At 52.9% G+C, this 25,696-nt stretch overlaps 4 protein-coding genes across 17 annotated transcripts; 1 reads left to right on the plus strand and 3 right to left on the minus strand.

Annotated features, from left to right (window-relative positions):
* Positions 1-416: 416 nt before the first annotated feature.
* On the minus strand, positions 417-5,044 carry CIART (circadian associated repressor of transcription). 4 transcript variants are annotated; one of them, XM_017345911.3, is made up of 6 exons: positions 3,860-5,044; positions 2,933-3,359; positions 2,692-2,767; positions 2,397-2,475; positions 2,174-2,285; positions 417-1,065 (listed from the first exon to the last, which is right to left on the minus strand). In XM_017345911.3, exons 2-6 carry the CDS (start codon positions 3,296-3,298, stop codon positions 547-549), a joined length of 1,152 nt encoding a protein of 383 aa, XP_017201400.2. In that variant the 5' UTR covers positions 3,299-3,359; positions 3,860-5,044; the 3' UTR covers positions 417-546. The 4 variants fall into 4 exon arrangements, with proteins under 4 accessions (XP_017201400.2, XP_051713279.2, XP_051713280.2 ...); XM_051857319.2 differs by having other exon boundaries at positions 2,933-3,197; positions 3,860-3,997; XM_051857320.2 differs by having other exon boundaries at positions 2,933-3,027; positions 3,860-3,951.
* Positions 5,045-5,546: 502 nt separating this feature from the next.
* C7H1orf54 (chromosome 7 C1orf54 homolog) lies at positions 5,547-11,779 on the minus strand. Of its 10 annotated transcripts, none has more exons than XR_011390443.1 (7): positions 11,518-11,779; positions 11,093-11,119; positions 9,817-9,939; positions 9,342-9,396; positions 8,820-8,957; positions 6,320-6,421; positions 5,547-5,641 (listed from the first exon to the last, which is right to left on the minus strand). XR_011390443.1 is itself a non-coding variant. In XM_008264493.3 (7 exons), exons 1-6 carry the CDS (start codon positions 11,663-11,665, stop codon positions 6,323-6,325), a joined length of 555 nt encoding a protein of 184 aa, XP_008262715.2. In that variant the 5' UTR covers positions 11,666-11,706; the 3' UTR covers positions 5,547-5,641; positions 6,320-6,322. The 10 variants fall into 10 exon arrangements, 9 of the variants coding, with proteins under 9 accessions (XP_008262715.2, XP_008262714.2, XP_069933850.1 ...); XM_008264493.3 differs by having other exon boundaries at positions 9,338-9,396; positions 9,817-9,900; positions 11,518-11,706; XM_008264492.4 differs by having other exon boundaries at positions 6,320-6,418; positions 9,338-9,396; positions 11,518-11,705.
* Positions 11,780-13,505: 1,726 nt separating this feature from the next.
* On the plus strand, positions 13,506-17,115 carry APH1A (aph-1 homolog A, gamma-secretase subunit). The gene is made up of 7 exons (XM_002715601.5): positions 13,506-13,882; positions 14,416-14,586; positions 14,761-14,834; positions 15,075-15,197; positions 15,350-15,477; positions 15,874-15,997; positions 16,328-17,115. The coding sequence occupies exons 1-7, from the start codon at positions 13,770-13,772 to the stop codon at positions 16,390-16,392; spliced, it is 798 nt and encodes a 265-aa protein (XP_002715647.1). The 5' UTR covers positions 13,506-13,769; the 3' UTR covers positions 16,393-17,115.
* Positions 17,116-17,463: 348 nt separating this feature from the next.
* Positions 17,464-24,171, minus strand: CA14 (carbonic anhydrase 14). Of its 2 annotated transcripts, XM_002715607.5 has the most exons (11): positions 23,104-24,171; positions 21,371-21,391; positions 20,260-20,439; positions 19,788-19,930; positions 19,482-19,577; positions 19,239-19,305; positions 18,927-19,084; positions 18,715-18,835; positions 18,512-18,532; positions 18,349-18,433; positions 17,464-18,228 (listed from the first exon to the last, which is right to left on the minus strand). In XM_002715607.5, exons 1-11 carry the CDS (start codon positions 23,156-23,158, stop codon positions 18,162-18,164), a joined length of 1,014 nt encoding a protein of 337 aa, XP_002715653.2. In that variant the 5' UTR covers positions 23,159-24,171; the 3' UTR covers positions 17,464-18,161. The 2 variants fall into 2 exon arrangements, 1 of the variants encoding a protein (XP_002715653.2); XR_011390442.1 differs by lacking the exon at positions 18,512-18,532 and having other exon boundaries at positions 18,701-18,835; positions 23,104-23,660.
* Between the last annotated feature and the right edge of the window lie 1,525 nt (positions 24,172-25,696).

Consider the following 25,696-nt stretch of genomic DNA (forward strand, 5'->3'; position numbering starts at 1 on the left):
AATTCTAGGGCATCCCTCCCTCTTCAAAACCGGCTGTCACAGGAGCTGCTTTGGCTCTTGCGCCCCTCGTCTGACACAGAAGGTATGTATGCATTTACCCACAAGTGTTAACAGCTCTCAAAGAAGCAAGGAGTGATCTCAGAGCAGAAGAACCTGCTAGTCTGGGCCAGCTGGAAAGTTACACAGGGGCGGGACACAAAGGGAAAGGTACTAGTCTCTGAGCCTGAACAAAAACTCAGTCCAACTCTGAGCCCTGTGACTGTCCCAAGGGTACTTCCCTTCCCCTTTCTCTCGCAGCACTTAACACTGTCCCATCCAGACTCTGACTTGGGGGAGCTCCATGTTTGCGAACATTCCCTTCCCTCTTGTTTTCTGTAGCTCTGAGGATAAAGACTGGTACTTGAGGCAGCAAACTGTTTAAGTAAAAATTCTTTAATCAGAAAGGTTTTTTCTTCCTTCAACACAAATCACACATTGAAAGTAAAAAACATAGATACATATATTTACAAAAAATAGAAATTCCAGAGGCTGGTTACATGCCCTGTGTTAGGGGTTGAGACAGGAATCAGGAACAACTGGAGGATGGCTTCCCATCGGCTGCTCTGAGTGTCCTATGGTTGTCTCTTTGGCCACGCTGGGTAGACCAGGAGAGGAGGGGGTACAGCCCCAGTCTGATGACAGAGTTACTGGCAAACTGTGACAACGAGGCCCCTCTCCAGATAGGTTCTTAGCCTCACCAGGGTTGGCAGGAGATGCTATAGTAGGTGGAACTGGAGTGGCTGGGGCAGAGTGGGTGAAGGGCTGCACTCCATGCTGGAGCAAAAGAATGACACCAATGCTGGTTCCAGTGCCTAAAGGACCATGGCTAAAGGAGATGGTACCTGGGGAACTTAGAGGGGGGTTGCAGATGGGAGTGGTGTGGATCCAGGTGAGGTTCATAGCTGGCCATTCTGTGAGGTGCCAAGGCTGTTTCAAAACCAGATGTTCTAGCTGCATGTGGCCCATCTTTTCCACTGGAAGTGCAGGAGAGGAAGCAGCTGAGTCACTGTGAAGGCCTGACAGATGCTAAGAGAGGGGGTAAGTGAGAAACAAACTGTGAAGAACATGTTCAGATTTTACCTCCAGCTGGTTGCTTAAACCTTTGCTCTCCTTTGCAATGCAAACATACCTTGTTTTATGTAACAGACATGTTCTTGCCAGACTGGGATTAAGTAAAATTTTTTAGTAATCAAATTATACTTTCATTTATTCAACACATGGTAGAGGGCCTACTTATGTACTACATACTACATTAGGCACTGGATAGTCAGAAGATTAACAGAATAAAACAAAGAGTCCCATTGGGCTTCATTATTTATAAATAATTCCTTTTTTAGAATTTCCTTAAAGAAAAGCCTATTCTTAATTGGAAACATCTTTTTCCCAGGCTCTGTATTTTAAGTTCTAATTTTCTACAATAAGATATTCAAAATATGTAAATTAATAGGCAAGACCCTGCTGCTTATATTTTAGTCGGTTATTCTCAACAGCAGTAACTGGTTGACTGAAAACACGGACTGGCCATTATCTACAGGAGTCTCTCCTCTCTCTATTATTTGGATGTCCTCTAAATGCCCTATTATTTGAAGAGCCAGAAAATAGGTCGCTTCCACACCAGGTCAAAGAAATCTACTCAACCTTCCCCCATGGGTGCATTCTCCCCCACCCTCAGTGATGTACCTCTTAAGACCAATTCTTGAAACTCAGTGTAAACTCATAGGCTTCCAGATTGTTTGGTGCAAGGATAATTAGGCAAGAGTGAAAGGAGGGAGAAGGAAGTTTTAGTGGCAACAGGGCAGAAAGGAACTGCAGAGAGAAGCAGAGGCACCTTCCTATATCAGTCAGTTTGCCAAGCAAAAGGCTTCTGAGGAGACAGAGAAAGCAGACTGGCTGCAACATGAGGGGTAGTATTAACTTTCATAGACTTTTCCCCAGTGATCCAAACAAAGTAGAACAAAACACATGTGGGAATGCAGTGTCCTTCAAGACAATGCAGGAAGTTTAGGCACTCCCTTTCCTGAAAAGAAACTTAGGGGTGGGGGGACAGAGAGGATGGAATGGAGAGCCCATTTCTGTGTGTACACTTCATTTCCTTGGTTTTGTCCTGCCACTTCCTCCAGTTGTCAGTTCTTACCTTGGTTAGCTGATGCCTGCTTCCACCCAGGGGTGAGTTCTGCGCAGCTATATGAGGAAACCAAGTCTTTAACATTCCTTCTACTTGAAGCAGGGTTCCTAGATAACGCTCCCTGTGAAAAGGACATTCTTAGAAAGCCATTAAGTGTGAGAAAAGACAGAAGTGGAGAGATCTCCACGTATGAGGTATATGAGGTACTGAGGAAAGAGCTAAGGGGACTTACCCCATCTGTGGCTTCTGTAAAACACCTACGATACGTTGGATCCTGTCCATTGCCACACTCTGCTGGAAACTGCTCAATCCTGAAATCAGGAGGAGGAGAGATCAAGGATTGGGATCCAAACCGGTAGTTGGATAAAGGAAGAACAGGAGGTTGAAGTTGATTCATTGGAAGTAAGTCAAAAAGTAAAAAAATAAAAAAATAAAAATACAGGCACCAAAAACTTAAGAAAATACACATTTAAAAGGGGAGAGGGTAGGAACCTAGTCCAAACGAATGCAACCAATCAGATCATTACCTCTCTCAAAGCGACCCATCTTCAGCCCGTTGAGTAGGTCTGTGAGGGGGCGTATGAATCCTTGGAGCTCTTTACACTGTAAGAAGCCAGGACAGAAGCTATGAGGAGACCAAGAATTGCTCAGGCCAGTAGTGATTCTTCCTGCACTCCAGATCTGGAAGCCTATGCTTTTCGCGTCCTTATCAACCAACCGGGTGCCTAGCCACCCCAGCACTATCTCATTTCTCCTGCTTTCTCTTACCTTCTGAGCAAAGAGCATGTCTCCCTCTGTGGTGCAACCCTGGATGTTTAGACTGGTCTCCGATTCACCATCTCTTGATCTTTTGCCGCCAGATCCTGCCAGGGGAGAAGCCAAGCCCCGCTGCTCGGGATGAGATGCTGTATGCTGGTTACTGGAAACCTTGGGTCGATGCTTGCAGCGGATAGGACCTGGGCTGGGTCGAGCAACTCCCCTGGGCCCAACAGTGTCTGGCCTGGGCCCATGGGGCCCTTTGTCCTCCCTCTCACTGTCGGAGGGAAAGCCAAAGTCACTGTTCACTGAGGGGGTGGAAAAAGAGGAAGAGAGAGAGGAGGAGGAATAGGAAGAAACGCTAGACGGAGAATCCATAGGTCCAGAAGCAGGGGCAGGAGAGCAGCTCCTGGAGGAACCCAAAGATCGGAACCTGCAACTGAAGAGCAAAGCGAGGGATCTGAGATCAGAGTCAAAAGGACTGGGGTGTACTGCACGGGGTTCTTCGCTCCGCAGTATAACCCGTCTCAGAAACAATAGGAAAAGGCATCTCCCCCGCCCCCACCTCCGCCCATCAACACACCGGGAGTGCCTGCCTGGCCCCTGCAGATCGGGTCTCAGTCTGACACAACCTGTTCTTTTCTGCCGTCAGTTCAGGGTAGAACCCGACTTGACATCTTCCCCTCCGCCCGGTGTTCCTCAGCCTGCACCCACGGCGAGCGGAGCGGTGGAATCTGGGCATCCGGACCCTTCCAGGGTCCCTCCAGGAACCGCCCCCCAGAGAGCCTGGCCTCCTGCCCTTTCCCACCCTCGCTGAGCGGGATCCCTACGCCGGTCCCCCTCTGGTCGCGCCTGCCAGGTGATGCAATCCCTCCTAAAACCAGGACCTCCGTCCAGCCCTCCCCGGCAGCTTGCCTTTCGTCCTCCGAGTCCCCTTACCTGGGTCGGCCGACTCAGCTCAGGCTCTGTCTCCGGCTCCTTCTCAGTCCCTGCCGGTCTTGGCAACCCTCCTCCGGCTCCCTCTCCGCGGGTCCCGCCCCTTCCCCCCTCCCAGACACGTGCAGCTCGGCACGTGCCTCCCCCTGCGTACACAGATCTCGCGCCCGCATTGGCCGTCCGTCCGGGAACACGTGATTCTCGTTAGCAAAGTCCACAGTCCATTTGCTGCGGCAGCCAGGGGCCTGGCCAACGGAGAAGCAGCCGCGTGGCGATTGGCTGGAAGGGCAGCATTCCGTGCTCCGCCCCCACATGCGGCTCCCGGAGAGGACCCGGTGATGAGAAAAGGAGGAGGCTGGAGACAGAGTGGAAAAGGAGGAAGCGGGGTGGGGGTGAGGGGTAAGGGCGGAGCCGGTGGCCTTAAATAGGATGGTGATGCGCGGGAGACACATGGCTCGGGTGTTCAGACACTGGTGGTGCGGCTGGAGGCGCGTGCCCCGGCCGGGGGAGCCCCCGGTTCCGCCTCCGGACCCAACTCTTGCGCCCTCCGAGCGCCTCCGCTCACGAGCGCAGCACGTGGAAACCCGCAGTGCCTGGAGTCTGCAACGTGTGCGGGAGAATGGATGTGTGACACTGTGCATCCGCTGCCTCCCCGGGCGGCCCTTCCCTCGTGACTCCCCGAGGAGTCACCCTCCCTTCCTCCTTCTCCTCTAAGTCGGGTGCCTCCTGCCCCGCTGGGTGAAGAGGGTGGGGACTGCGGCCGAGAACACCGAGTCCTCTCCCGGGCTCCCGCTGGGGCGGCTCCTCCAGCCCTCTCCTTACATAACCTGCCACGCACGTTACCAGCTCGGATGCCAGCCCGCCACGACTCTGGAGGTCAAAGCCGGTCTCGGTGGTTCCTGACTTCTCGGCCCGGGCTCCGCGGGCCCGGCGCTCGAAATCCTGATTCTGAGCACAGGGAACGGCGTGGGGTAGGTCCCTGATCTCCATTTTCGCTTTGTCCAACTACATTTTCTTCATTGACTCCCTGGAGAAGAGTCGAAAGGCTTTGAAGGCCTGAGGGCAGCAAGTCCAGAGTGTGGAGTAACTGGAAGGTCGCTGATTCGTTACCCCTGGCAGTAATCTAAGGGGTGCGATGGGGCGAAGGAGAGCGGGGCCCGGGGACTCCGTGGTTCGAGATGTGACATCGGAGCGCCCGCAAGGGGGCAGTCCAGTTCTGAGTAGGGCCCGGAGGATAGAGAATTTTAAAAATAAATAATTTTTTAAAAATTACGCGTGTATATCCCTGCCGTAGTTACTAACTGCAGGAGGTACATTGTTGGACATGGGGTGGGGTGAATATTTTCTCTATCTGTCATCTGTGTTTAACAACATTCTTGTTTTATAAGAAGAAACAAGGTTTATAAATAAACCTTAAGCCTGTTTCTCCAAAATACACAATCTCAGTACCATATCTAATAAGATAAAACAGTGGCATTGTGAGCTGTGAGACAGCCTGTTGTCTGTGACTCGTCTCCATTCTTCACAAGATTCCAAGTTTATTCCAGCCCATAGTTCCCCTCCTATTTACAGTCCTAGTTCCCGTCCACTTCCAGTGTCATCATCTCCTCTGGACCCCACCCTTCCCGCCCCCAAGTCCTGGTGCTCCTTTGAGTGCTGTGATTTTAGAACAGACTTCCATCAAGGCATAGACAGTAACCAGATTATTTCATTTATTATATATTTTATCTTCCAATTTTCTCTTGCCAGGCCCCCATCCAAAGAGTCATAGCAGCATTCTCTCACCTAAGGAAAAAAAAAAAAAAAAAGCAAAGGAAGAGGGAGGGGGAGACAGCCAGAGTCAAGGGACCCAGAAAATCCCTCCGTGCCACACACCCATATGAAAACCCCCAGACTTCATATTCTGAGCTGGGATTTCCCTGAGATATCTCCTGGGAAAGACTCATCCCCTCCTCTCCTCCTTCCTCCTGTTAAATCGCTTCACCCACCATACTTATTTAGAAATTCTTTCTCTGTAATACAGCTTTTCTTCCCTTCTTTTCTCCACAATGTTCCTGTACATTTGAGAACTGCCACTTCCTTCTGCCTCTGAACTTTGCCTCCTGATCTCTACCAGGTTGTAGGACCCACCCATTTTGCCCTCTGGCACCTACCTGCCTTGAAATAAGGCCAGGCTGGAAGCAGCTCTGATTCCTCAACACAGATCGAAACCCTGGGGCTTTTTCTCTATTCCACCTGCTTCTGCTCCTAGAGCTGCTGAGGGCCTCCCAGTTCAGAAAAATTCATGACTCTTACCACAAAAGGCTTTGCCCCAACATCCCAACTTTAGGACTCTAAGATTTTTCCTAAACACAGCCCCTCTTCCCCTGCTTGAATCAGCTCAGAATGGATCAGGCAAGAAACCAGAGATCCTGGTTGGAATGACTCCTCACACTGGGCCAAGGCCAGTGGCTGTAGTCTCACCTTCTACATGAAATACATCCCTCCCTGAACGAGGACGCACGGCAGGAGGAGGGAAACAGGATTCCGCAGACCGGACACAGCACCATCCAGAACTGGACTCTGCTAAAATACAGACATCTCTGACAGTAGGCCAGTGTCCTCCTTCCTACCCCTCCCCACAGCCCCAGAAGGAGGGCCACCTCTTTTTTGTGGGCCAGCCCTCCTCCCCCTCACTTTGGGAGTCCTTTCCTCCACGCCTTTCCTCCATCCCTGACTATGCCAGGGAGTCCCCGGCTCAATTCAATGAAATTGTTAAAAATCTGTCATATGCACGCCACTATGCTAGTCACTGTGCTAGGTGCCACAGAGGGAGTAGCAAAAAGACATGATTTCTGTCCTCAGGGAATGTACAACTGTCCCTCCTGTCAATCTTCTGCTTTTGATACCTGCTGGCTCCTCCCATCTGCATCCAGTTCCCTCCAGGCTGCTTGGGGGGCTGTTGCCCTTCCAGCTGCTGCTTCTCGTTTTTCCTTACCATGTTTTTCACTTGTTTGTCTGTTCTTGTCTCCATTTCTTCATGATGTACCCCCTCTTCACCTCCACAAAATCCAGTTTTTCTCCAGCCACTCAGCTAGAACTGCCTTCGTCAGGGTTACCCATGACACCCTCCGTAGCTTCTTGGTGGGTTTTGATTGGTTGTAATAAACTTTCTGGTTCAGGCCCTATAATACACACTATCTGCCTACCCTCCGGTCACTGCTTCTCCATGTCCTTGTTTCATTCCTCTTCTTCCTTCTATAACTGCAGGCACACTCGCTGGCCTCTGGTTTTCTCTGTGTACTGGCTCAGCTGAGTGCATTTACTTTTGTAATTGTCACTTTGTACTTAGAATTCCAACCCTGACCCAGTTCAACTACCTTGAAGACACCCTAATAGGGTTGTCACCATAAATTCAGCTACCAAATTCCTAACGTCCCTCATAAACCACCCTGGCCACCCGCAGTTCACATTTTGGCCATTTTCCCAGACACCCGTGTTTAAAACCAGTAAGTTACTTTAACTCTCTTCATTTATTCTTCACTTAAGCATGACACTTCCTTCAAAATATTTCTTATTTTTTGCCCCTCCATTCATAATGCCAGTCCTGAAGTCTAGGCCTTTCCCAGATTGTTTCTGGAACAAGACAAATCTCATGCATCTGTCGCCACTGAATTGCATCCTGCCTACAATGAGATGAACGGTTTTGTTCATCCTGTCTTTACCACTCTGAAGAACATACTAGGCTCCCTGTTGCTCATTAGTTCATACTTCAGCCTGACACTTCAGACTAGAATTTGGCCCTATCTTGCTATATGTGAAATTACCAAGCAAATATTTTTATTTTATTATTGGTTTTTGGTGGAGCTAAATTTATTGAATATGCTGCAAGGAAGCAGTGGGCAGGCTGGTCAGGCAGGGGCCGACAACTGCTGCCTGAATGTTTAAAAATGCATCTTTAGGGGCTGGCACCTGCAGTGCCAGCATCTCATATGGGCACCAGTTCGAGACCCGGCTGCTCCACTTCAGATCCAGCTCTCTGCTCTGGCCTGGGAAAGCAGTAGAAGATGGCCCAGACGCTTGGGCCCCTGCCACCCGTGTGGGAGACCTGGAGGAAGCTCCTGGCTCCTGGCTTCATTATGGCACAGCTCCAGCCATTGTGGTCATCTGGGGAGTGAACCAGTGGATGGAAAAACCTCTCTCTCTCTCTGTCTCTGCCTCTCTGTAACTCTGCCTTTCAAATAAATAAATAAATAAATATTTTTTAAAAAGTATCTTTAAATTTTCAAATGTAAAACTTTGATTTTTCCCCCCAATTTCCTAGTGTTGCCCTCTACAGTCTCCCTCAGTTGCACCCTCTCCACTGTCTACCAAGCTTGTTCTGTGCCCATCGCCTGGTCAGCTCTTTCACTCTTGTATTTTTCCTCCTGATCGCTTCCATCCTTTCATAACTTCCCACCAATCAAAAGCTCATCTGTTCCTCAAGGTGAATCTCAAGCATAATCACCTCCTAAACTCCTCCCACATTAGTCTATGCTGGTCTCTCTCCTTTCACTGGCTAAAGCACTTACCTGTGTTGTATACTCTCAAACTTATGAGTAACATGCTTTTTCATTTTGTTCTAAATGCTTTATAAAAGAGAACTCCAGTTTTGTAAATTCCTTGAGGGCAGTAACAGAATCAAAGATTTCTTTCTTTTATTTTTTTTATCAGCATCAGCACCCTTGCAGCCGCAGGAATAGGTTATACTATATAGCAAGTACTATCAAACTGAAATTTAAGTGAACCCAGTTTTTCCAGTGTTTTCTATCTAAGGTTGGCATTAAATCTCAGGGGAAGATATCATGGCCAAGTTGAAATGAAAACCTGCAATGTAGTGGAGTTATTTAGTTCCACCGGGGCCTGCTAGGCCACCCCTTTGGCTTCTCCACCTCCATGGCTCAGGGTTATCTCCTCTCTTCCACCCATCTCCCAGTCAACTTACTGTATCCATCATTGCTGGTTTCACTGTATCCATTGTTGTTGGTTTCACAGTTACAGGCTTCGTGTGGTCTGCGCCTTCTGTCCCAAGACTAATGGTGGTTTCTACTGCTTCTGTTGTCACCTCCTTATCTAATGTGCCCTGTTCTCAGGAGGATTAGGAAACAGAATTATCTCCATCCAGCATCCTTAGGGATCTCCATGCAGAGTTCACCCCTTGACCCCCCCCCCCCCCCACAAAGACTTGGTTAAGGCCAGAGACCCTCCCTATCCCATGTTCGTTGCACCCTGGACCCCTCCCAGCCCCCTCGCCCCTTGGCTCAAGAACCACCCCCTCCTCAGTGTCTCAGCAGATCTGCTTCCTTCCCAGCTATGATTCACAGATTTGTTCTGGACCCACTTCCTAGTTTCTCTTCATCTAAAAACCATTCCTATTCCTGATAATCAGTTACATTTTAACGTGGCCCAGTTTCTTTGCAACTGTGATGTATCCTGACCGTTGGGAGTGTAGAGGTCACTCACCAACCTGTCCTCCAGCTCAAACGTGGAGTAATCAATGGTGAAATTCACACCAAAGTCATCTGTGGAGGAGAAAAAAAAATCAGTAGTAACCAAGGAGCAGGGCAACTCCAGATCCAGAAATGAAAGGGGAAGAACCTGTTTAGAATAGTTTGATTTGCTCAGGTTGTAAAATGTATTGGTATAATTCAACTCTAATGAACTTTAATGTCAAAACTGTTTGTGAATTTGTATGCTTGTATATTTTCAATCTGGTATCTAAAATCATTTACAAATTTGAAAAATGTCAAGTGGTTTCAGCCATTTTCCAAAGAATTAAGGCATTCCCCTGAAAAATAGCATCCTGAGTCTTGACAGATTTTGTTCGTAGCCAGATTTCTCCCTGGCCCAGTTTGTTGCAAAGCAAAGGGCAAAGTCTCAAAGCTAAGTTTCCCCAAAGCCCCTCTCCACCCCCCAGCAGTCAGAGCCTTTCACGTACTCACCATAATTGGGGGTGATTGTGTAATAATAGGCCACCTGATAATAATCCTCTTCTTCCAGTCCTTCTTCGTCCTCATATTCTTGTCCTATTGGCACAAGAACCATAGGTCCAGCATCTGGAACGCCTTGGCAACCACAGGACATCTGAAGTTGACACCAGCTCTACAGGCTTGCTCGCTTGCTGCCTCCCCTCCAACGGTCGGGTTCACTCCCTGCCTCTGCACCCCTAAACCTTTCTCAGTCTTCGCAGCTCTGGGTCTGTAATGAGGCCTTTCAACCCGGCAACTCCCAGAACAGAAAACAGGTCTGTTCACCTACCATAAACCCAAAGGGAAAACTAAACCTAAGAAAAGTAGGAAGAGAGAGACCAGAAGTTAAAAACACCACATCTTCTGCTGGGTGGGCTGCACACTTTACTGTGCTGGCGAGAGTCCTTCTCCTATCAGTGTCTGTCACCAGGAAGAGACACACACCCGCAGGCATTTGGATTGGAGTTCTAGTGCAGCCTCACTGCTAACTAGGAGAAGAACTTTGAACAAGCCATTGACATCCGCTTTCTTAAAATGAGTCAGCTGAACTAAATGACCCATCTCCATTAGTTTTTCTTCCTTTCCAGAACTAAAAATATGTGGCTTTGAAATGAGGGAATCAAGAACTCCAGGCCTCCTGCTAAAAAGTTCCCAGAACTCCCTGCTTGCTTTCCCTCCAAACACTAATGACACAAGAATCCAGAGGAAAAGGAAACAATGAGACACACCTGGCAGACTAGGGAACAAAGGAGGGAAGGAGCCAAGCCACTCTTGGGACACTGTCACTGATGGCAGCTGGTTTTCCAAACCCTGAAAGCCAGCCCCCCGTCGATGGCCACATTCTTACTAATACAAGTTCTCTCTCCAACTCTCTGGACAAGGAGGGACCCCGCCTTCCCCTTCCTAGACGCCCCCCCTCCTTCACTCCCGTGTTATCCCTCTCTTGTTCAACTTTGTGGTGATGGAGAGCTGAGTTCAGTCTTGCTAGGCCCTTCCCGCGTCTGGGGCTCCATCCTCCATCAGCCTTCTCGCCTTTGACACAAGGATTCTGCTCTCCTGCTCCTTGCCTGGCTCAGCTGCCCAGATCTCCACTCTGCCCCCAACCGTGGACTCTGGCACAGATGAGAAAGCACGGCGACTCCCTACCACAATCCACCTCTCGCCCTCTCCTCACTTTTTATTCCCTTTCCCCTCACCCAATTTATGGTAGAAGACCTGCAGCAAAAGTTCCAGAGAGACATGGACTTACCCAGGATAAGTGGCACCGCAAGGATGGCTACAAAGAGGACATCCATTCTGGATTTTGCACACTCGCCCGTGAAAGTAAAAAAAGGAAATTACAACGTTTCCCACCAAACTCAGCCCGCCTCCCCCGCTCCTGGAGGCTGGGAGGGAGCTTGGCCACTCTGCTCCCAGGGGGCGGAATTCTCCGCCTACTCGCAGACTACATCTTCAGTTACTACCGGTCCTTGGCCAGAGCTGTTCCTCCGATGGGAAAGAGGCAAAGAGGATTTTCGCGAGCTCCCCCAGCCGTGGATTCCATCCATTCAGGACTTCCACTGCCACTACCTCCCCCAAAAAAAGCCTACCAAGAAGTTTCCCCTCTTCCTTCCTTTCCAGCGTCCCTCCCAGTCCTCAGAAAAGCCCAGGCTCCCTCTCACATGCCTAACTGACCATCACTGTCCAGACTTGTCCTCCCCGAGCCACGGTGCAGCTTCTTCCATTTCGGTGGAAATGTTTGCAGTAAGGGTGAGCCTTCTTCTAGACTGAAAATAGTCCCCTGTCCTGTGTCTGTCTTGGCTATAGAGGATGGGAAAGGCATTTATACATTGTTGTTTGAGTCTCAAAGCACCTGCTGCATTGCTTCTGATAAAAATCTCTCAGCCAAGGCCAGTTATTTCCTCTCTGCTGAGTGCTGACCTCACCTCACCTCTAAACTTCTCTGACAAAGGATGGAAGAAGGGAGAAAGCAGTTTCTCTCCCTGCTGTAGGTGGCCATGCCCCACCCCCTACATCCAGTCACCTGGTGTGACCCCTTCATTCAGGCAGAGAGACCGGGTAAGGGCCCCCAACTGCTGGTTCACTGTCCAAATGCCTGTAATAGCCAGTGCTAGGTTGGTCAGAAGCTGAGAGTCCAACAATCCAAGTCTCCTGTGGGGGTGGCTGGATACCAAGTGCCAACTGCTGCCTTCCACAGTCTGCATTGGCAAGAAGGGGAGTCAGGGGCCAGAGCTGGGAATGGGACCCAGGTACTCTGACGTGACTCTTGGCTAATTGCTGGCTCCCCCTCTGCTTCAGAATTTCTGGTTTTCATTCAGGTCAGAAGCAATTCAGAGCTCCCAGGCCTGGGGCAAGGACACAGATTTTTGTCTTTTTAAGGGAGCTCATAAGTATATGTTCAATATTGAGTATGAGGCACTATGCAAGTCTAAACAAGATGGGTTTAGAACCCATTCACACCAGTCGGAAGATGCTGTGGTCACAGGTCAGTGGAGATGCAAGAGGAGGTGCCTCATCCCTCTCTCCCCAACTCAGCCTGCTGGACTTGGAAACAGGACACCTTGAAGTCTTGAGCATTTGCCAGCATGTAAATCTATATGATTTATTCCTCAGTTCCTTTTCAGAATTTCCTGGGAAAAAATGTAAAACAGCTACGTGGGTGTACTCTTAACGCATGAGATCGTAAATCACTTCCAGAATGGAAAGGAAGCCTGGTTCTCTTTTATAGGATTCTTACAGGAACAATTTCTATAGGAGCTTTTTTTTTTTTTTTTTTTTTTGTACTTTGGTTACACTTTCAAAAACAACATTCCAGATTCCCTAGTGTTTCCTCATTCTATTCTAGGACTCTTTTTGCCTAAGCAGCTTCCCTAACAGCCAACCCCTCACCATCCAAATGATTCCCCTCTCCTATTTTGTTTCTCCCTCTCTCTTTTTTCTGTTTCTCTTTCACCCTCTCTGCAGCCTAAGGAAAAGACACCACTGAGATTCATTTTTCAGAAAATAAATAGAGGAAGTATGACATAAAAGGAACTGAGTGACTGGGGGTAGGAGGGACTGTTATTTTCCTTCAACCCACCCCTCCAAATGCCTCTTAACTTCTGAATTCCCTCTGAAAGGCTTCCTAACATTTCTGCTCCAGGCTCCTCTGGCTTCTCTCGGTTCTGTCATCACAGACTGAGGGTGCCTCAGCGACCTACGTGCTCCATGTTTCCCATGCTAGCCTGTCCAAGGAGCCTCTACTTTCAAGTCTAACCTTCATCCCGTAGGCAGCAACTCTAGCCCATTTCCTCTCATTCAAGTAAGAACAATACCCGTCCCTATCTCCCTGCACCCTCTATCCTGTGCTCTCTTTGTATTTGTCCTTTAGATTCAAACAGGATCTTCCCCCTCCGTGCAGCCCTTCAAAAAGAGGTAGGTTTGCTACCACTCTTCCCACAAAAGAAACCATGGTCAAGGGGCAACAGAACCCAGGGGTCCGTGCCCCGACCGGGCCCAGTTCCGGCCCACTCCCTTTAAAAGGCTCGATCGGCTCCCCGGACGAGATAGAGGAGCGGAGAGCCTCGGGACTACAACTCCCAGCAGGCCGCGCAGCCACGCCGCCTCCGCCCTCTCAGCTCCGCCCCCGCCCTGGGCTCCGCCCCCGACGAGTCTCCATTGGCCTTCCGGGGGTGGGGATTAGTTGGGAGGTGGCCATGGGGCTGCGGCCGGGGTTTGTCCCCTCCTCGGCTTCCGTAGAGGAAGTCCCGCGGACCTTCATCTGGGGTTTCGGTGTCCCCCTCCCCTTCCCCGGGGTCCGGGGGTGACATTGCACCGCGCCCCTCGTGGGGTCGCGTCGCCACCCCACGCGGACTCCCCCAGCTGGCGCGCTCCTCCCATTTGCCTCCCTTGGCCAAGCCTCCACCCCGCCCCCAGCTGCCCCAGCCATGGGGGCTGCGGTGTTTTTCGGATGCACTTTCGTTGCGTTCGGCCCAGCCTTCGCGCTTTTCTTGATCACTGTGGCTGGGGACCCTCTTCGCGTTATCATCCTGGTTGCGGGGTGAGTAGAGGGCTGGGGAGACGCGGGAGAGCGTCGAAGAGAGGGATGGGTTGGAGGAACTGGGGCGAACCTGGGAGCCTGAGTTGGGGGAGAGAAATCGGAGGTGAAGGTTGTTCAGGGTCAGGTCGTGGATCTGAATGATTTGCCTTTTCCGGCAATTGATTTCCGCCTTCCAGGGATTCCTCCCACGACGTCAGAAGAGGCCGAAGGCCGAGGCTCGCGAGGGGGCTGTGCTGACCTCGGCCGGCCGAGTCAGGTGCCCTAGGGGAGGACCTAGGAGTGGATACCTCCCTCTTCCGTGGACGCACACGCCGCCTCCCATCGCTCTGAAGACTCTTTAATCAGATTTCTACCCTTACCCCTGGTCCAGATTCCTGCAGATGAAGCCCTTGCTGGAGACTCTGGTCCCTGGCTCCCTGACCATGCAGAAGTCTGACCTCCACTTTTCAGGCCGCAGCCTTGGCTGAGTCCCTGCCTTGGTTTCTCTGGCCGCCCCCACCCTCGCCTGTCTCATTGCCCTTGTCTTTTCTCAGGGCATTTTTCTGGCTGGTCTCCCTGCTCCTGGCCTCTGTGGTTTGGTTCATATTGGTCCATGTGACAGACCGATCAGATGCTCGGCTCCAGTACGGCCTCCTGATTTTTGGTGCTGCTGTCTCTGTCCTCCTCCAGGAGGTGTTCCGCTTTGCCTACTACAAGCTGCTTAAGTAAGATGATGGGGTGGTGTGAAAGGGGAGAGGGGCAGCGCATCGCACTGTGGGAAGTAGGGCAGTCCCCTCCTGCCGGGGTGGTCTTGGAAGAGGAGGCACTAAGGGAGGACATGAGAGGGAAAGGAGCAGCCCTGCCTTCCCTCATGTGTCCCCTACCCCACCCCACCCCAGGAAGGCAGATGAGGGGTTAGCATCGCTGAGTGAGGACGGAAGATCACCCATCTCCATCCGCCAGATGGCCTATGGTGAGCCAAGGGAGAGGGGCTGGAGGAGGGCGCGAGAGACCCCCGGCCCCCCCTTCCCCTAGGGAAGTCTAAACATCCACACGTTCTAAGTGACTTCTTGTTTTCCTCCATCCCTGGCTTCCAGGAGAGGTGGTCTGGAGGGAGAGCAGGTGTGGGAGAATTGTGAGTGGGAGTGGAGAGGGTCGCTGGCGAGCAGGCCGTGGTGACCTCTGACACTCATGAGACCCTCCCTCCCCCCAGTTTCTGGTCTCTCCTTCGGTATCATCAGTGGTGTCTTCTCTGTTATCAATATTTTGGCTGATGCACTTGGGCCAGGTGTGGTTGGGATCCATGGAGACTCACCCTATTACTTCTTGACTTCAGGTAAGGCCCACCTCCTGCCTTGCCCTCCTGCCCTCTCTGTCCCTGGCCCTGATATGATTTGTTCCCCTTCCCTGGGAGACTTCTTTGGCTCAACGTCTCAGGACGCTGGGAGAGGATCGGGGTGGAGCTCATCCCCGTCTCCCTCCCTGCAGCCTTTCTGACAGCAGCCATTATCCTGCTCCATACCTTTTGGGGAGTTGTGTTCTTTGATGCCTGTGAGAGGAGACGGTACTGGGCTTTGGGCCTGGTGGTTGGGAGTCACCTACTGACGTCGGGACTGGTGAGTTACAGCTAGGGGCCTGAGTTAGGGAGATGAGCATTATGGCATGGTGGGTGGGGCCGGGGGCAGGCGGTGAATCCTCATTCCTTAGCATTTCGCGCCGGCCTGGGAGGAGGCAGAAAGGTGAGTATGTGGAGTGTGGCACCTCAGCATCACTGTGGCTGCTGCTCAGGGCATGTTCTGGGGAGGAGTCTGAACGGATTAGGCAGACTGTGCTTCAGAGGGAGCTCAAAATCAAAAATGCCCTTAGTCACAAGACATTGGTGCCCTAAAGGGGAAGCATGGGGGATTTGAGTGAAATATGCGGGGGAGGATTGAGCCAAAGGTACAGTGGGCAAGTGGGGATCAGGTTAGGGAAGGATGTAACTCCTTGTCTACGCCCACCCTCATCCGCAGACGTTCCTGAACCCCTGGTATGAGGCCAGCCTGCTGCCCATCTACGCAGTCACTGTGTCCATGGGGCTGTGGGCCTTCATCACAGCCGGAGGCTCCCTCCGCAGTATCCAGCGCAGCCTCTCGTGTAAGGACTGACTACCTGGACTGATCGCCTGACAGATCCCACCTGCCTGTCCACTGCCCATGACTGAACCCAGCCCCAGCCCGGGTCCATTGCCCACTCTGTCTCCTCGTTGGTCTCTCCCACCACCTTCAGGGTTTTGCTTTGTCCAGTTGTGACCTTTAGTCTCTGAGCTTGATCAGGAGCAGCCTGGGTTCAGCCAGTCAGTGACTGGTGGGTTTGAATCTGCACTTATCCCCCCCCCCAAACTGGGGACCCCCATGTCCAGGCCTCCCTGTGTGTCAGTGCTCTGCTCTCACCCTGCCCATGACTCACCCCGCTTCCCCTCTGCAGGCCGACGGCAGGAGGACAGTCGGGTGATGGTGTATTCTGCCCTGCGCATCCCACCCGAGGACTGAGGGAACCTGGGGGGGGACCCCTGGGCCTGGGGTGCCCTCCTGATCTCCTCGCCCCGTATTTCTCCATCTCCAGTTCTGGACAGTGCAGGTTGCCAAGAAAAGGGACTTAGTTTAGCCATTGCCCTGGAGATGAAGCGAATGGAGGCTCAAGGGTAGGCGAGCTTCGAGTTTCCCAGTATCCTGCCCCCCCAAGACTGGACATCTTAGTCTCTCTCTCAGGTCTCAGAGGGGAACCATGTTTGGTGTGATGATTCCAACTGCCTTTTTTTTTTTTTTCCAATTTGGGGAAGGGAGGAGGTATGTTGGAATACTTCTGACCTCCTTGGGTTCCTTTTTCCCCTCCTCAGATTGCTCATGGCTGGGCTCATTTCTATCCCCTTTCCCCTAGGTCCCAGGCCCTGGGGAAAAGGAAGGACGTGCATGTTTGGGAACTGGTATTACTGGAACTAATGGTTTTAACCTCCTGACCACCAGCATCCCTCCTCTCCCCAAGGTGAAGTGGAGGGTGCTGTGGTGAGCTGGCCCCTGCAGAGCCCCAGTGCCCGGAGGGTCAGACTCCCATGACATCGCAGGGAGGGAGGGCAGATTTTTTCTAGTTTTTAATTGGGGTGTGGGAGGGGTGGGAGGTTTTCTATAAACTGTATCATTTTCTGCTGAGGGTGGAGTGTCCCATCCTTTTAATCAAGGTGATTGTGATTTTGACTAATAAAAAGGACTTTATAATTGTGGGGGAGCTTGACTTTTCAGGGTGGGGATAACACTTTTCATTCAGACTTGTGCGCGCTTGTGTCTCTTGCCCAGCCTCCTTCCTAGCCTGGCAGCCCCTGATTGCAACACGTAGTTCCCATGCAAGGGCAGAAATCTGGGCTGGCGGTTTAATGCCGGAAACTCTGGCTTATGCATTTTCCTAGAAGCAGATTCCCTCGCCCCACTTTCCGGGATGGGACAACAGGAGTTAATCACCCCTGCTTGTTTTTCCCTATCCTTTGCCTGTGTCTGCCACCTAAGGACTTAAGGAACTCTCCTACCCTTAAGAGCCCCAAAGAATAGGCCAGAACTGAGGTCAAAAACTTTAATTTTTTAAGAAATTTTTATTTATCTGAAAGGCAGAGAGAGAGAGAGAGATATCCAGATTAAGATTGAGATCTTCCATCTGCTGGTTCACTCCCCAATGGCTGCAATGGCTGGGGCTGTTCCAGGCTGAGGCCAGGAGCCAGGAGCTTCTTTTAGGTCTCCCAAGTGCGTGCAGGGGCCCAAGCACTTGGGCCATCCTCTGCTGCTTTCCCAGACCATTAGCAAGGAGCCGGATTGGAAGTGGAGCAACTGGGACTTGAACCAGTGCCCATATGGGATGCTGGCATCGCAGGCGGCAGCTTAACCAGCTATGCCAAAATGCTGGCCCCTAAAACTTTAATTTCTAAATGAATTGAGAAAAAAAAAACAACCCTAATATCAACCCTTTTTCCTAAAGGACAATCCTGCAACACACCTGAGGAAAGGGACATAATAGTTGGGAGTGGGGGCTTTGGGCACATCCTCAACTTCTACAGCTGAACATCGTCTCATAGCCTGCCCTCTGCAAGTAGGAGTCTGGTCTGAAGGCTCCCCTGTCCTTTGAGTGAGAGCCTGGGTCCATGCCCCCTTGTCGAGGGTGTCCAGAAGAAGGAGGGGGGCTACTAACTACTCCTACAGTCTTTTCTGGCCAGTCCCCACACCCCATTTTAGAGGCTCCCTGATTGGCATGAGGGGAAGGCATCCGTGGGCCGAGTTTATGCCTCAGCCGTGGATCGGGCTGAGGTGAAGACCACACTCTTCCGGTTTCCCAGCCTCTTCTTCCTGCAAGGGGCAGTGATGGTTCATGGGATGACCATGTCTGGAGTGAGGCAGACTAAAGGTGGAATCGCGTGCTTTTCTGGAGAAAGGAGAGGGTTGAAGGAATGGAAAGGAGGACCTTACCTGATCTTTCTAACGATGAAATAAACAGCCAGCAGCAAACAGAGACAGCCAACCAGGATTCCCACTCCTATAGTCAGCATTTCGCCTGGGGAAGATAGGGGCAGGGGTGAGCCTAGGAGCCCTGCCCCCTGCGCCCTGCCACACCTGGGTGGGGCTGTCTTACCTGTGCTGTACAAGGATGCCGCTGTAAGGGAAGAAGACCTGGGTCAGAGGGACCTCAGACTGCCGCCCCGCCTGAGGGCACACTCTGCTTTTGTGCCTGAGCGCCTGGGGTCTGAGGAAGCCCGCTCCCCTCCCAGCCTTTTCCTCCCCTAGAGGCTCCCTAGTTGTTGCCGTTGAGGCCCTCCGTGACCCCTGCACAGTCACCTGGCATGAAAGAGGCCAAGACCACCCGCTGATTGAGAGGCTGCGGGGAGCGGAAGTTCTGGGCCAGGAGCTCAGAGGGCTCCTCCTCCGTGGAGAACAGGGCCTCCTGAAGTCTCTCCAGCTGGGGAGGAGAGCACAGGAGGTGTCACTTTGTGGGGAGCAGCAGGAGGGATCTGAAGTCACAGCCGGTCTCCCACCTCTCCACCACTCACCTGCTCTGCTGAGATCTGGGCCCTGCGGCTGAAGACTGTCCAGAGCACGCTCTGGTAGCAGGGGGGCGTGGTGAGTGAGCCATTGTACCGGAAGAAGTGCTCCAGCTGCGGGGGGAGCAGCTCTCCCACGTTGAAGGGAGGCACTGAGGTCTTCTGGCCTGGGGGGAAGAGGACAGCTCACTCACCCAGACACAGCTCACGCCTGCAGGGCCGCTGGCCCCAGCTCACTGCCGGCTTCTCAGGCCTCGCAGGTGAGGTTTTGGAAGTTTCTGTAAAATCTAGTCTCACTTCCCATATACCGGGAGGGCTCACCTTTATGTCTTATTTCATGCAAGTGCTGCAGAATGTGTTCATAAGCCGGATTCTCGGTGTCACCCGCCTGGAGGGGGAGGGAAGGGAGAGAGTATAGAATGGGTGGTTTCGGAGCGAGTCATTCGTGTGCTGAAGAAATGGTCAGAGTGGGTTCCTGTTTGCCGCTGGAGAGAGGCCAGCAGCGGAGAGCCTGAGGGCTGTGAGAAAGTGGAAGGAGACCTGGGAGGAACTGGCGCCACTGACCTCAATCAGGATGCCCAGGACAGCCAGGCCCTGCGGCCTCGGAGCCGCCTCACTCAAGCTCTCGTAGGAGTCAGAATCATAGTGGACGATGTGGAGCTGAGGGAAGGGAGAGGAAATGGAGTCACTTAAGGTTTCCCCACCTGCCTCGGAGGCCTTGGCCTTAGCCGCAGCCCCCACCCCCAGCGTGCCCTCTGTCTGTCCCACAGAGGTGGCCTTATCCCCCTAAGAGGACTTTTCCTTGTGTTCAAAGCCTTTGTTTCCCGAGGACCAACCACCGCTGAGTGCGGGCTTCCTGTTGCCTGGTACCTCTGCGGCTGCGGCTTCGCTGTTGATCTGGTGCTCGGACCCCCATGGGGACGCTTTCTGACCCCAGTGCAGGTGGAGCTGGGCAGCCACGTATTTTCCAGGAAGTCCACTCAGGTACAGTGTAGGGGGCAGAGAGAGTTGCACTGAGAGGGAGAGAGCAAGCTAGGATTGGTGGAGGAATATAACAAAGTCCCACCCCCGGGTTGCCACCACTTCTTGAGGGACTTGGCCCTCCTTTCTCATCTTCTACCCCCAAAAGCACCTGGTTCCATAAGCCAATGCTTTGCTAGTGTATCTCCGTCTTTCTCAACGAAGATCGAGTGCTCACCTACCCAAACTTGGCTGTAGACATGCATTCTCCCCTTGGCTGCAGGAGCCTGATCCTATTTTCATAGTCCCCAAATGGCTCCTTTCCCCCCGACTCCTAAGATTTGAGCTGGAGCCTAGAACTGCTTGGAGCCCGGGCTTTTACCTGTGTGGCCATTATTGTGCAGGTCCAAAGGCTCCGTGCCAGGCTGGTCATATCTGTGGGGCTGCAGAGCAGGCAACTCGGGGTCAAATGTCACACTGTCAGTCTGGATATCGATGGGGGACTGGGCATCACGTCCACACTCAGGGTAAGAGGCTGGCCAATGGTCCTGACCATGGGGGCCTGGTGGGAGTTACCACGGATGTTTGTCCTGCCCTCCAGCCCCTGCCACCCAGTTACGAGTCTGTGTGGAGGTACGATGCACTCCCTTCCACGCAGGCCTAGACCCCAGTTACGCCAGGCTGGCTAAGGTCGGAGTCCCTGCTGGACTTCATGCTATGCGTTCCCCTCACCTACCCAGAGACGGGGGTGATTCCCCATCTAGCCTGGCAAATGGGCGCAGCAGCTCTTAACCCACCTGTCGTTTGAGGACAAGGGAGCTGAATGAGGGGAAGAGGGCGTGGGCAGAAGCCTGAATTCTCAGAGAGGTGAGATTGGAGAGCAGAAGTAGGAAAATGGAGGGGGGGCAAAATGATCCCAGAGAAAGGGTCTCCTGGGGACCCCTCTGAAGTGAACCTGGGAGTCAGACATCCTGATTTTCCATCATTCACTTCTTGCTCTCACATTGAACCTTGCACTGAATCTGGAACTTGGTGAAATCATTAGAAGTTCAGAGGAATTGAATCCTGCCTCTCCCAAGGTCACAAACTCTCCCACCAGCTTCTTCCTCACCCCTGGCCTCAGGCGCTGTCCTAAGTTCAGGTGCAGGTTGTGGGTAAGAATCAGTAGGACAGAGAGAGCCAGAACTGACAGGCAAGCTCTGGCTCCTTTCCCCACCATCTCCCTCCCACTCCAGCTCCCTCACTCCCACATGGATTCACTGAGGACCTAACCAGCTTTTCTGCTGAATCAGGAGGTGTGGGATTTGATGATTAGAACAGGGTCTAGGAGACAGGGATGCACAGCCCAGGGAATGGGGCAGGGGGAAAGGTGGGAGCCTGGGTGAGGAGCCAAAGGAAACTTCCTCCCCACCCTCACAACAGGTGTTCTGCCCCACGGATCAGGCAGTCCTAGTGCAAGAGGGATGTCGGCAGGGCTGGAGTACTGCTCTCACCCTCATATGTCCAGTGGTGACCTGCAAGGCAAAGCAGTTTGGGTTAGAGCCAGTGCAGCCTGGGGCAGAGCCCTGTCCTCCACTCTCCCCTCCCTCGGGCACTCAGCTGTGCTCCACCTCCCTCTCTGCCCACTCTCCTCCCTCTGCTGCCCTGCCGTGCTTCCCAAAGGAAGCCCTGAAACTGGACACCTCGGTGGAAAGGTCGGGGGGCCTATTTAAAATCGCCAGCCAGGCCACGCTTGTGCTTGCTGAGTTAAAGGGGGAGGAGGAATGAAAAGAAAGAAAGCTCCGGGACTAAAATTAACCAGGATCCAAATGTGCAGGCGGCCCAGCCCTTAACTTTTCTCCAGCTCGTGCCAAATCAATCTAACCCTTAGAAGATTGGGGTGGGGTGGGCTGGCAGTGCCGGAGGAAGGTTTGTAGGAAAGGGACCAGAAAGAGGGTAGGGGAAAGAAGTTCAGAGCACGTGGGGTGCTTCTGAGTGGGGGGTGTTATTCTTTAGCCTTGGAGCACTGCATGAATCAAGGCAGTGAACTGGAAATTCATATTGCAATTCTTCCTTTCTGGTCTCAGGAGCAAAACTCTGCATCAGCAGCAGCCTCTGCTCCGTCTGTTCCCGTAGGGCCAGGGGAGGGCGGGAGTCAGGGCAGGGTCTACTCTAGGTTGAGGGTGGTGGGTGGGCACGCGCGGCCAGGCTGGCAAGGGCAGGATGAAAGTGAAGCATTGTGTGCGGAGAGGAGAGCTGCCAGCCGGGTCACATGCCAGGAGCTGGTGCGCCCTGTCTGTGGCTCAGAGGCAGGGGCTGCAGGTCCAGTCCCCTTCTAGGAGGAAAGGAAGGCTGGGCTGGAGGTGTCTGCCGCAGTATTCAAACTGCTAGAAACCCTCAGAAAAACTCTCCGTGCTTTTCTCTCCGTGCCCCTCCCCCCATCGCCTTACGTTTCGGAGACTTGTGAGACGTTTCGGATCGCAGGCGCGCTCCATCACTGGCACATTCCTGGCTTCCCAGCCCTAATGTATCAGCTCTGTGGGACACCCTACACCTTGCTTCTGTGAAGGTGCCTTCCCCTTCTGCACCCTAGACACCACCCCCACCCCACCCCCGTCACCCTGTTTTTCCAGCAGACCTCCATTGAACACCTACTGTGTGCTGTATCCTCACTAGGCACGTGAAACACAAAAGCGATGGCTAGGGGACCCCCACCCCCACCCCCACCCCCCGCGGGGACACTCCCGGAGCACCTCCGCCTGTTCTCCCAAGAATCCCCGCGCACCTCCTGGGCGCGCCTCGGACCCCTTCCCTTTGTAAACTGTAAAGGGCCAAGCACATGTTGACCGAGTGCAGCTGCTTTTAGGGACAAGCTGGAGTCACTCCACAAGGGCAGAGGGGGAGCTCCGGAGCTGGAGGGCGGGCTGGGAGCTGGGCAGGAGGTGTCCGGTGTGCTCCCCACATGCCCCCTGTGGCTTTTCACCCCTTTGCTCTTCTGCTCCCTGGCGGGAAGGAGCTCTGGAGAGAAGCCCCTCCACACCCTGCCCCCTGCTAGCTTGGCCCCACCCTCGGCAACAGCAGGGCTGTGAGGGCAAAGCGAAAAGAAGGGAAGCGATCTCCGTACCCTGAGTCCCTTGCTCCAGCCCCAGGCGTCCGTTTCCACCTCTCCTCCCCCATTAAGCACACTCGGTGACATGCGGACATCAGCACAGACCCCTGCCCCCCCCCCACATCCACTCGTACCTACCCCCATCTGCAGCCAGGATCCAAATCACCTCTAACAGGAGGGCGAGGAACAGCATGGTATCCCAGAAAGGGCACAAGGGTCGGGGAGTTTGGGGACTAGAGGGCTGGGGCAGGCAGGGGTGGGGGAGGGAAAAATAAAAGGTGGGTGAGAGCGAGAGGAGAGAGGGAGGGAGGGAGAGAAAGTTCCTGGCGTTGAATGTATTGATCTCTTTTCCGCTTGCTGTCTCTGTGGGCTTCCAGGGGATCTGGTTTTTAGTAGGGTACTAAGAGTTTCTGAGTCCTGGGACAGATCTCTGGCTCTCTCTGCCCTCTTAATCTTCCTCTGCAGTCTCCACTCCACTTGCTGGCCAGCGACTTCACAATTGCCTCCCGCTTTTAAGGTGGCTCTGGACGGGTGTACGTGGGGAGGGGGGGTGCCCGGGCTGCTGGGGAACAGCTCCTTAAATAGCCGATTAGGCGTGCACGATGGCCCCGCTCGCTGGGAGCGCGGGCTTCACCGGAGCCCTGGCCCTGGCTCAGGAGCCCAGCTGGGGTGAGCTCTTCCTTCCTCTGCTGTTCACACGGACACTGCTCAGATGGGTGACCCCTAGAGCAAGCGGGGGCAAGGAGGGGAAACTGGGGCCCAACCCAGCCTCCTCCAAAGATCACTGTGTTCTCGTCCCCCCTCCCTGGTGGGTAAGGGATGGCTGGTGGGGACGTAGGCCCAATCTACTGCTGAATCTGAGCTACCCTGGAACAGCAAGAGTCCAGAGTCAGGAAATGAAGAACAGGAGTTGGGAACTCAGGGTGCAGGTAGGGGTGGGAAGTCAAGGACTAAAGCCTGGGCCCCGGCAGATCGGGACGAGAAGTGAGGCGAAGAGAACTTGTCTGTAGTGATGTCTTCCCCTGCGCCTGTCACCACCCCCTTCCCACGGTGAGGCCTGGGTCCACGTGCCTGTGTGGCTGGGGAGGGGGGGGGCGGGCTTGTTTGTTGTATAAAGCCCATTTGTGTGCCCAGCGGGGGAGGGGCTGCAGCAGCACCATGGAGAGACAGCGGCTCTAACTGCCAGGCCCAGCCACCTCCCTCCCCAGGGAGCCCAGATCTAGGGCGGCTTTTGTCACTGAAGAGGACACTGACCCCTGGCAGAGAGGCTGGGGTGGCAGGAGAGGCAGGAGACTGTGCAAACAATCACTCCCCCCCCAGGAAAAGGCGGGCTCCAGAGAAAAGGAGGGGAGGGACCAGAGAGAGACCATGTGATCCAGATGGGAGAGGGGCCCCGGGTCCTTCCTCCTGACAAAGGGTCTGGGCAGCACATATGGGGCTGAGGGAAGAAGCCTGCCACCGAGGAGCTGGGCCGGTGGAGCACAGAGGCCGCGCGTCTCAGGAATGCGGGCTGTGCATGCTCCCCCACGGGACTGGAAATCCCGATCGGAATGTACATCCTAAATCCCTCATTAGTGAATGTGAAACGCACAGATAATTTCGAGCACCACATTGGAACTTTTCCCTACCCTTCACCAGGGTCACCAGCCGGGCGGATGCACCCCCTTGATCTCCCTCTGCCCTGCCTTGCTCCTGCTGAGTAGCAGTAAATAGCCCAACAAAGGGAGCCAAATGAGCAGAATAATGCATGTGCTGGATCATCAGCTCCTGCAGACTTGCTGTCCCCTGTGATTGATCTGCAAAGCAAGGACTTTTGTGGATGTCATCTCTTGCTCTCTCTTTTTTTATTCTCTCATTGCCATCTAAATTAATTTTCCCGCTAAGGGAAAGTTATTAAGTTTTGAGGTCTCCCCAGGTCCCATGCATCCCGTCTGGGAAGAATAAAAGGTGCAAAGTGTAAATTAGACTTCCTAGGACTCAGGTCAAAGAGGAATGGAAGAACAGAAGGCAAACAGAGGTATCTTTCGTGTGGTCTGAAAGACAGAATGACCTTTGCCAGGACAGAGTTCCGCTGGAGAGACAGCCGCCCAAAGCAGGTGGCGGTCTTGCTTTGGTGCCACCTCCTGGCTCATCTATGAATTTTTAAATTTTAATTTAAAATGTTTTCATGTGTAATTCCTTCCGGGAAGCCGTTCACTGCTGGTGGGCTCTGCGATTTTGCCTACTCAATTGAACATTGCTTCTCAAAAATGTCTTAGCCCCAAACCAACACCTCCTGGTTCCTGAGTGGACAACAGCCCTGATTTCTAGGAGCGCGGGAGAAAGAGGCACGCACTGCCCTCCAGGGACTTGGCTGTGTTTTGAGCTTTGGCTTTACTGTGGGTATTTCTGTCGCGGCTTTCTGCTGTGCTTGCTGATTTGGAGTAAGTGTCAAGAGGATCCTTGTATGTTAAAAAAAAAAAAAAAAAGAAAGAAAGAAAGAAAGAAAAGGAAAGTGATTCCTCCCTCAGTCTCCCCCTTTTAGTCTTTATTCAAACTCCGGCACCTTTGTTTCAGTTCTGACTTCTCGGTCTCGAGCCCTTTAGAGTTGGCAGAAAGCCTACCAAAGCCAAGGCATTCCACTGCCCTGTGGCGCCATCTCCTGTCCTTGCAGATGCAGTGAAAAAGTCAGAAAATCATGTGTGGTGGCTTTTGTGTTTGTCTTTTCTTAGAAGGTCTTCACCTAGGCACT

This window comes from Oryctolagus cuniculus, chromosome 7 (genome assembly GCF_964237555.1).
Source record: "Oryctolagus cuniculus chromosome 7, mOryCun1.1, whole genome shotgun sequence".
Lineage (NCBI taxonomy): Eukaryota > Metazoa > Chordata > Mammalia > Lagomorpha > Leporidae > Oryctolagus > Oryctolagus cuniculus.